This window comes from Cibotium barometz, chromosome 25, assembly GCF_041138505.1.
Source record: "Cibotium barometz isolate CiBa-2024 chromosome 25, ASM4113850v1, whole genome shotgun sequence".
Taxonomy (NCBI): domain Eukaryota; kingdom Viridiplantae; phylum Streptophyta; class Polypodiopsida; order Cyatheales; family Cibotiaceae; genus Cibotium; species Cibotium barometz.
This window is the reverse complement of record NC_141070.1, coordinates 47,545,262-47,556,002: the sequence shown is the minus strand read 5'-3', so window position 1 is coordinate 47,556,002 and position 10,741 is coordinate 47,545,262. Positions and strand designations below refer to the sequence as shown.

Here is a 10,741-nt window from a genome sequence, read left to right as displayed (position 1 = left end):
CCAAAAAAATGCAACGTGCAAAAATAGCATGGTCACACAAAATGCCATATTCCAGAGTGAAGTCTTGTAATCTTTAAAAATGGGTTCTAAGACATGCACACTGAAATGCAGGTTTCAACCAAACCCAAACAAAAAAAACAAAACAAAACAAACACCCCCCCCCCCCCCCCCAAAAAAAAAAAAAAAAAACAGAACCTAGAAATGTGTATCACAACTTCCAGCAGCAAAGTAGTCATCTGGACTTGGAAGCAAAGACAGCTAACCTGCAGTCTCGTTTGAAAACAAGCCAACCTTCTCATATTAAACAAAGAAAAACAATACAAAACAAAGAGACTAGCAAAACCACCAAGAAACTGCCTCAATTAAAACTGCATACCAAAACCGTTCAAAGATTCCTTTCCAAGCCATTAAGCAAATCCATGGCTCACTTTATTGCTGCTAACCTACAGCAAAGAGAGTTAACTGCATCTGTTTTGGCTGTAGCCCTTGCAACCTCAGAACTCTCATGTTCAATAAGTACATACGGCAAGTGAATCAAGTAGAGAAACACTTGACCCTATTATGTGAAAGCACTCATGCAGGCTTGATAACTCGGTCTAAATCCTTCAGCCCTTCGAACCAGAAAAGGTAGCAGTACATTGTGCCATTATTTTCGAAGCCCGGCAAATAGAATTTGTCATGTAGAAATTTTCCACTACACTTTCAAAGGGTGATAACTCTACCTCTCCTTCAACTGCTGGCTTCACCTTCTGCAACCATGTAGATGAAGGCTCTAGTTCATCAACACGGAACAAATTTGGAGAAACCGCTAGCATTCTGGCTCTGAGGGCACTCAGAGTATCATAAGGCAGCTTAACTTTAGCCACCTCAGAGACTGCCCGCAGTATCTTCCAATCATCCCGGGCATCACCTATGATTGGTACTGCAGGACTGGTTTGCTGAACCCGTCCCTCCATATTTGCATAGGTTCCTTCCTTCTCGGTGTAAGTTGCACCAGGAAGAATGACATTTGCACGGTATACACTACGATCTCCATGATGCCCTTGATAAACAACAAAGGCATCCTCAGGAATGTCATCCAATGGAATATCATCTACCCCTAGTAGATATAAAAATTTTACAGACTTTTTCCAATCTGTGGGAGTTCCTGCTCCTGGCACCAAGCCAAGGTCCAGTCCAGCAGCATGAGAAGCATTCAGAAGAAGCACATTGAAACCATTCCAGCCTTCTTTAACCACGTTGGCATTCTCCACAATCTTCTGCACAGCTGCCATCACTGCTTCTCTATCCTTCCTTTCAAATATCCCAGCACCAACAATAACAACTGGGTACTTAGCTTTAGCCAGTACTGTGGAAAAAGGATGTTTACCTTCTGCTACCTGTAACAAAGTTTCTGTCCCCGTGCCCAAATGATTATGATTGTATGTTAAATCCACAGCTGGACCAATTGAAGCCACTTTAGCACCGCCACTTCTAACAGCTTTCCTCAATCTTGCGTTCACCAAAGGTGCCTCGTTCCTCAGCTGTAATGCAAAATAAAAAAGGAGCTTCATTATTTAGAAACAAAATCATTGACCTGCTTGTTCCACTCTTCAAAAAAATGTCAAGTCATGTTCCCATTGTACGTTAGACTTTCTAAAAGATTCTACTAGACTTATGGAGTGGATTTGTGCAGTGATCCAGTAAATTCACAACACCAGAAGCATCTTGAATTAACAAACAAGTGCAACACTCGCTGTAGCCAAGAGAAAAAGGTGCCCTATTTTTGCACATTACCAAGAGCAATCACCCTGAGTTTGGATTGGCAGTAAAAACTCACATGGTAATAGCCAAAAGGGCATCGGCCCTGTACTACGTGCAGATACTTATTAGCAGATCTAAACGCTGGAGGCTTTCTACAATTACAGACATATATTTGCAAGTCTGAAATGATGCTAGCAAACATGCTCAAAGAGAGGTTAAAAAAAGGTTGAGCAACCATGACTCTTCATATGTTAAAATACAGATGTTTTCTATATGCTCGTACAAGGAGAGTAGTGTGCTGTTGTTTGCCTTGAGATTGTTTCAGGGAAAAGCTGAGAAGCCTGGAATATATGATTTTGTTCAAGGATTATGGACTATGTTTATGGAACAAATTATTCACAAGGATCTATATATATGACAGTTTGGCACACATACATATATATGGTTATCATTGGAATTCTCAGGCTTTATGCCTTTATGGCTATATGTTTGGGATGAGTTATGCTTATGACTCCCTTCACTGGGATGTATTGGATTTATGAAGCGCATGATTGAGGATTTTTATATGGATATCCATTGGCTGCCGAGGCCTGAACTACCTGTAAAACTATTTTGAGCCTATAGGTGATTGTCATGACGTTGGACATGGCACCTAGTTGGCAAGGGTCATATGTCTACGCCGAGGGTCACCTGGACTGGCAACTTGTTGGCATGGAACTTATGTCTATGCCAAGTGTCAGTAGACTAGAATCTAATATGCTGGGGACTTGATATATGCGCTCAGATCCAATGGATGTTCTGCATCTGCATGCATGGTCAATCGGTCGGTCTTCTATTTCTCGGCCTGGTATTCGCATGTGTATGCATGGAAGCCAGCAGAGAGTAGCATGCATTTGACATGACACTAGGGATTGGGAAACGAGGGACTGCTCCTTGGAGAGCTAGCTCTTGCGCCTGTGTCTCACATGGATTTCTGGATTCCCGGAATGGGAGTATGGCTGATTTGGATTTCCTTATAAGAAATTGACTTCTGAATCTCTATGAAGAGATACGATTATATATATTGATTCTGGATTGGTCGAATCTGAATCTGGCCTTTGTCTATCTCACATACTGGAATGTGTATATATGGTGGTTTCCCAATTGAGGACAATGGGAGTAAGGCTGATTTGGATTTCCTTATTGGAATATTGACTTTTGAATCTCTGCAAAGAGATTCCCGGAATGGGAGTATGGCTGATTTGGATTTCCTTATAAGAAATTGACTTCTGAATCTCTATGAAGAGATACGATTATATATATTGATTCTGGATTGGTCGAATCTGAATCTGGCCTTTGTCTATCTCACATATTGGAATGTGTATATATGGTGGTTTCCCAATTGAGGACAATGGGAGTAAGGCTGATTTGGATTTCCTTATTGGAATATTGACTTCTGAATCTCTGCAAAGAGATATGATTAGATATATTGATTCTACATTGGTCGAATTCGGCCTTTGTCTATCTCATATATTGGAATGTGTATATAGGGTGGTTTCTCAATTGAGGACAACTGTTTTCAGAAGACAGGGTACATGTGAGATACGCTCCGTAAATTTGCGTACAAGCTTTGGGAATGAGAGAGTATCCAATATAAGTTGTAGCAAGCACCCCATGGTGTTTGGGGACCACGACTACGAACTTTGTCCAAAAGGAGAGACACCCTGTGTGCCTTTAAGTTGTGACAGGCACCCCATGGGGTCTGGGGGCCAAGACTAGGAACTTTGTCCACAAGGAGAGACACCCCATGGGCCTTTGAGGACATTCAAGGTTTTAAGCATATAAACAAAGGCTTATCAACAAGGTTGCATCCAAACGCCGTTTGGCTTTGATCCAAACGTTTGGAACGATTGAAAGGTTTAAAAAACGACGCACGTCGACATCATGTTTTTTTTCTTCTGTTTCTTACGTGCATGTGGCTCTCTCTCTCTTCGGCGGTGGGCGCTTGTGGGCTGGTCGTGCTGTGCTCATCGCCCAAGTCAGTCTCTCTCTCTCTCTCTCTCTCTCTCTCTCTCTCTCTCTCACACAGGCTTAGTATTGTTATATGCAAATTCTAACATAGAAAGATAGTCTTTCCATGAATCTTGTCTTTTGGAGACATGCACGAAGTATGTCCTCCAAAGTCTGATTCACCCTTTCAGTCTGGCCATCAAATTGAGGATGATCTGAGAAACTCAAATTCAAAGTTGTTTCCAACTTCTCAAAAAAGTTTGTAATTAATAAAGTTGTGTGAGCTTCCGAGATCCAGAAGAATGTGGATTCTATGGCCATTCACTTCTCCATAAACTCGAAGAAGAACGTGCAAGCCAAAAACCTTAGAGTTGAACAGACAATCAGAACATGAACTAGGAAGAGAGTACAGTGACTGAAGTACTTGTCAAAGACAATTGGTTGGTTGCCTTCGTCTTGGGTCCTATGTTGGTCTTAGCACCCTTCTTCTTCGAGCACTCATTACGCATGTGTCCTTTTTCTTCGCAGATGAAGTAACATCCCTCCTTCTTGAGCTTCAAAGCCTTGAGAAGACGGTTTTTCTTTGCTGGAGTTGAAGTAGAATTCTTTGAAGGTTGGCCTGAAGACTTCCCTATCGTGCTAGCCATCAACGCGGAGAACTTCCTTTTGTGCTTGTTGCCCTACTCGATTACGAACTTGGTTTTGAAAGAGACCATCGTATCATCATAAATACGAGCAGAATGAATGGCCTCGTCCAAAGTTTTGCACTTCTTATTCTTGACCTGTAAACGGTATGAGTCGGGTAAACCTGCCACAAAGAAACCCAAAAGAGTAGTAGAATCCATCTTCGTAGCTTTCATCTGCAAGTCTCTAAATTTCTAGAGGTAGACCTCATAAGTGAGGTTCTATGAGGTCATGGTCAAACTAGCAAACTAAGCAACTATATCGTATTCATCCTTCTTCTTGAGAAATTCTTTCTTGAAGACTTCTTCAAACTGTGCTGACGGTGTTGATTTAGATTTGAGTTCTTTGCCCGAGAGGAAACCTGCTGCCAACTGAATCTTCTTGGCATCACCATATGGATGAAATTGGAAGTGGATCTGCCACTTATGTAGCCACGTCCACAATCTCCTTGGTACGCTGCTTTTGCTCGCCCCCAAACTGCTCCGGAGTAATATTGGGGCCTAAAGAAAACGCCAAGGTATCCATACTGGAGAGAGTATACAGAGTAGTGGTCAATAAAGAGATGGAATTTTGTAAAGCCTGCATCTGTGTGGTGACATGTGCCTGACGCTCCGTGAAAGAAGCTTCGAAAGTAACTTTAAACTTCTGGAAATTAGATTTAGTCACGAAATCTTCGAAAAGATTGCCATCGACGACCTCAATAGCCAATAGGTCTTCACGTTCGGGACCAGGTTCCATCTTCGATTTTTGGGTAGATATCGCGAAGTGGAAAATTTTGGAAAGTCTTGGCGGTAAGCAAAAGCTGATGCTAGAGATCTCGAGGAGATGTGTGGCTAGAAGCCCACTCTATGGGTATTTTATAAGGCCTCGAAAAGTGTTTTTTTAATTGCTTTTGTGTTTTTTGTTTTTGTCAAAAAAAACCATGTGAGATGACTTTTGGAAAAGCCACACATAAGGCTTTTTATGAAAAACGATGCTACCCTCATTGGTGTTTTCAGAAAAAAAAACACTTTACGTTTGTTTTTTGTAAAAACAAAACGTAGCTTTTTGTGTTTGATTAATATGCTACGTTTTTTTTTTTACAAAAGGTTTGCGTAAAAGAAACGGAAAGCAACCTACGGACAAAAAAAAACATGGCTAAGAAAAGCATGGGCCACTTGTCGGCTGCCGGCACTTGAGAATAACAGCGAAGGAAAAAAAAAACGTCACCCGTCTCTTCGCTGTGTAAAGCTTTTATAGCTTTACTAACATGATTAAAGACTTAATTAATGAACATATGACAAACACTGCAGGAAAAGACTGAATGGTTGCATTGAGATAGGGGCCTTTCTTAAATAGAGGCCGAAAAGTAACAAATGAAGAGGCACATCCATGTGAAGGAGTGTGGCTCTTGAATCAATAGTTATGTCCTTAGGACTTAGGGGTGTGTCTTTAATGAATAGGGATGTCCTTTGACAGTGACCCGTATGCAAGGGTGTGACCCTTCACAGGCGTCTTTACAATTAATGAGAGATTAAGGAGTAATTAGGAAGAGATTAAGAGAGTTAGTCACAATCATGACATTCCCTCCTACTTAAAATAAGACTCCAACTAAAGAAGAGATGGTTGTCTTTGAAAGAATTCCCAAAGAAGTTCTAGATATTCCTGTAAGTCTTCATCACTTTGCCAAGTAGAGTCAGAATTGTTGGTACAGCTTGCTAACTATGGTGGTTCGAAGGAGGTAGCCATGGCTATGTGTCACGACCCTGTGTTTTTCTCGGGACAAGATGCAGATGTGCACGAGGACATGGCGGACAGTGTGAATGGCATCAGGTTGGAGTCAAAAAGGGAGCCCATGTGTGGATAACCCCATGTGTGAAAGGGGGCAAAGAGATTTTAGCTTAAAAGGTTTAAAAACCTTTAAGTCATTATAAAGCCCTTCATTAAAGAAAACGTGGCCCATAAGCTATTTTGGGGCCACGTGTGAGCTTTTTGGTAAAAGAGGGGCTGTTGGGCAGAAAAAGAAGGAGGCGCCTATCTCTCTGGAGGAAGTGTGTGCTTTTTCGCTGAGGAGGGCTGGTCGCCTGAAGATGCATGTTGGCTGCGCATGGAAGGGCCTGTGCAGGTACAGTGTACGACTGCTGTGCAGGTACAGTCCACGTGGCAGCGTACAGCTGCTGTGCAGGTACAGTCAACGTGGCAGATCTGGTTGTGCAGGTACAGGCATGTACAGGTTGCTAGTACAAGCAGCGCAGGCAAGTACGACAGCAGGTACCATACTGTATGACTGCTGGTACAATAGACTGCTTGTGGGCTGGACTGCAGGTTCAGGTGGGCTGCGTGGAGGAGAAGACAGTCGGGCAGGGGCTGAAAAGAGCGTAGATCTCTTCCCTTTCCCGGTGAAAAGCTGGCGCAAAGAGACTGTCTGCATGGACTCCACGTGGATGGACTGCAGAGGTGCTGGACTGTACAGGGCATGAGAGTTTCTCTTGGAAAGAGGGGGATTGCAGGAGAAACAGGGGCGTACATGTGAGGACAGCCAGTATTGCTTTCTCTCTCTTTCTCTCTCTCTCTCTCTCCCTCTGCTGAAGAGTAGACAAGGGTTGGTTTCTCTTGATACAAAGGTGGACAGAGACTGGATTTCCATGAACATAGACATCATGTTGATGGCGTTCATCTGATGGAACTTTCAGTTTCTCTTTGCTTTGGATTCGGGACTGTTTTGGAACAGTCTATGGGCTGTTTTTGTTTGGTTGCAAATTCAGCTATGTGCTTGGGTTTTTGGCTGCAAGTACAGGTCACTTGAATATGTTTCTTGGCATGGGAGTGATGCAAGCTCGCATGGCTGCGTGCTCATGGAGCAGATTGCTTTCTTCTTGCTAGAAAGGAACAGAGGGACCTACAGCTATGGGTATCTCTATGTTGCCAGATGTTTCATGAGGGAACAGGTAACTAGATGTATGGAAACAGGACAGAAGCTTCAAAGGGAAACAGGCCTAAGGGTTTCATGTGGAAACAGGTCGTAGGTTTTCTCGAAGAGACATGTTTTTGGGTTTCTCCAGGAGATAGGTCACATGCAGGCAGAAGGTACAGGAGTGGACACATGTTTGGTACAGCCTTGCTACTGATAGGACAGGGGACAGGGAATCCATGACAGAGATGGATAGTACCCTTGGAAGGTAGAGAGGGTTTGTACAGGTGTGTCAACTGTATGGTATGCTGTGCTGTGATACGAGTTCTCTTTTGAGAGACAGTTTGGGAGTCTGTGTTGTGATGCAGAAGCACTGGATGTGTCAGGGTGTGATGCTGTTCATAGTGTGAGAGGCTATGGATGGTTGTGGCAGCCCTGATCATGGGAGAAAGCTTTTGTATGCAGACTCATTGTGAGAGAGTCTTTCGATGTGAACAATGGCTGGACTTGTTTGTGGATGCCGTGTGGACTAGAAGCCAGATGCAGGTTCTTTGCAGGCTTCAGGAGTTCTACTGGGACGGCTAAGTTACCAGCCTTATATTGTAATCAAAGCTCTTATAATCAATTAAAGAAATACCGCAAGGGGCGCCACTGCGTTTTGGGGCCAATCGGTGTCCGTGTACTGTTTTGCAGGAGCACTCTAGCTCCCCTTGTTTGTTTTCCTTTTCTAGGTCCTCAATGGTGTTGAAGTGTTTTATGTGCAAATGTTTGTTCCACCGCCCTTTGCTTTCTGAAGGCCGGTTTACACTATGATGGAAGGGAAGAGAAAGAGAGTGAAACAGATGCTAAAGTGAGAGAGGTTGCACGACAAGGATTTGATGGATTGATTATATCAAATGAAGTACAAGGCTTGCCTTTCAATATGCTATTTAATGCACCCTTATCCATATAAGGGTGGGTTCACACACTATGACACACTTACACACATCTAAGCCTTTTGAGGGGCTATTCACACACACTAAGGCACCAATGAGACCCGAAAGCAAAAGAAGTTGCTACCACCTACCCCATCCACCCTACCTCACCATCTACACCTCTCGTGCCATGGTAGTCAAGGTAGACCGAGATAGCAAGACTAGCACTTAGTCACCCCCCTTGTTCCTAACTGGATATAGAGAAAAAGGAAGCCTTTTATAAAACTAAAGGCAAACACACATAGATACAATTAACTTTAGGGAGACTCCCCAAGGCAGAGAACCCTTATTTGATACACACATTAATAAAGGCAGCTAGAATACCCATTCATCGTCTACCTCATCAAGGGAGACTTGCGCCGTTACTGCAAATATGTTCTCCTCTTCAATAGATTCCTCTTCACCTTCAGCAGTAACAAGATTTGCATGGTGTTTCTCTTGCTCTTTCTCTAGCTTTTTGAAGCAGTTGGCCTCCTTATGCCCCATTCTCTTGCAGTACCTACACTGAATCTTCTTGTTGGTCCTCCACTTCTGTTCTCCCACAAAAGCTTTGTCATAGTTTACATTGCTGCTTGCTTGACTTTCCTTGTTTCTTCTGTCTTTTTCAAGCAGCAAGGCTATCATATCTTCAAATCATGTTGAAGCTATGTGCATGACTTCGATGGTTTGTTGAAACCGGGTAACATCTTGCATACTTTTGGTAAGAACTGCTACCACTGCTACCTTGTCCTCATCATCAAGCTCACACTTAAGGCTAGTGAGCTATTGAACTAGTGAGTAGAACTTGGCAAGGTGATCACTTAATTCTTCATTATCTAGCATTTTCCCTGACTTCTTTGGCACCACCACAATTGGGGGGACAACCACTCTCCTTTATCCACTGGGATGATAAATCCAACATTGAGAAGTTTATCCAACTCTTCCTTCACCTGTTTGGCGTAGTTCGGATTCATTCGGTACCTTTGCTGAATCACAGGCACCGCATCCTCCTTTAAATTTATCTGATGCCTATACACCTGGGGATCCATACCCTTCAAATCAGAATAATCCCAAGCAAACACATCCATGAATTCCTGCAACAACACCTTTAAATTGTCCTTGAAATCATCATCCATGTTGACACTCACTTTGACAACCTTCGGATTCTCCACAGATCCCAAATTTAAATCTTGCAAATCATCTTCCTTCACTCTGGAAAATTCTTCATCAATTTATCATACAAGAACTCTACTCTGATTATTGCCTCCTTAGGCGCGATCTCTGCAACATCATCAAACTTCAACTTCAAGAAAACCTTAGAATTAGTGATTTTGTTACCAAAAAGAGTCTCCAGTTTGTCCCAAATTTGCTTGGCCGTTTGCATGAAGTCTATGTGATGAACAAGAGTGTTTGCCAAACTGAGACCGATTAGTGCAATAGCTCTGTCGTTGCGTTGGCTGCTGGGTAATCGTCATCTCCAGAGATTATGCTCCAGACACCCTCCCTCGTTAAGAGAAGCTACATCTTGGTCTACCAGGTAGGAAACCCAACACCAGAGAACCTGTCGATTGTAGTGGTTGATAGAGCCATAATGTTGAGAGCCATAATGTTGTTGAAGGGTTTGTAGAGGCTGATTTTGAAAATCCCCAAATCTTTTTTTTCCTTTTTTTTCTTTTTCTTTTTTCTTTTTTTCTTTTTTTTGGAGAGGATTTTCATTGCTGGAAGCTCCAATGAGTTGATTTTACCCAAAAATCAAGAAAGCCGTAATTGTTAGGCATTCAATGTGCTGAATTTAGGCCAAAAATTTAAAACCCCCTTAAAGCAATAAAATGTTATCCTTTTCAGGGCTCGCATGCATGGACAGCGTTGGGCCGCGTCGAAGGCAGGTCGTTAGGCGCATGCAGAGAACGTCAGAGTCATGGTTGAGCTATAGGCGGGAGTAGAGACAAGCACATATGGCAAAATCTGGGCGTGTCGGTGGGGTTTGTGACTGCCAACAACAGCAGTTGGGAGAGGTGTTGCTAGTCGATGGAATAGCTGAAGTAGAGTCAGTGGCTCTGTCTAGGCGAAGAAGACCATTAGAAGAGCTTTCAGCCAAAAAGTAGACCTTATCTGGTGGCGACTTTTTCTCTTCAATCGCACCAGCAGACGAGCATAGATGCGCTTATCTCCTCGGCGTCTTCACGCAACACAGGGTGGCTGCAGCTGAGTGCGCACACCACATGGTCTCGAAGCGAAATGGTGGCCTGAAGACATCAAGCGTGGCAGACTTGACGTCACAGCTAGCTATGGCTAGGCTAGGCGTTGATGTTTTGGCAGCGTTATGAACGCCAAAGGATAGATGAGGGCTTGCTAGTGGCTATTTCACACATTAGTCACACCGGCATTGATGTATGGAGCAGCGGTATGGGCGCCAGGCCTTGCTACCCATTGGTGGACACAGATAGAGAGACCACATGCCCTCATGATGGCACGCATGATA

The 10,741-nt window shown here is 43.3% G+C and overlaps 1 protein-coding gene across 1 annotated transcript in view; it reads right to left on the bottom strand.

The window, feature by feature from the left end:
• Nucleotides 1-334: 334 nt before the first annotated feature.
• The window catches only part of EMB1467 (NADH-ubiquinone dehydrogenase), a 29,942-nt gene continuing 19,535 nt past the window's right edge, over nucleotides 335-10,741 (bottom strand). The window contains exon 5 of the mRNA XM_086819663.1: nucleotides 335-1,523. Within this exon, the coding sequence (XP_086675789.1) occupies nucleotides 606-1,523 (918 nt within the window). The 3' untranslated portion in view covers nucleotides 335-605. The remainder of the gene's footprint in view (nucleotides 1,524-10,741) is intronic.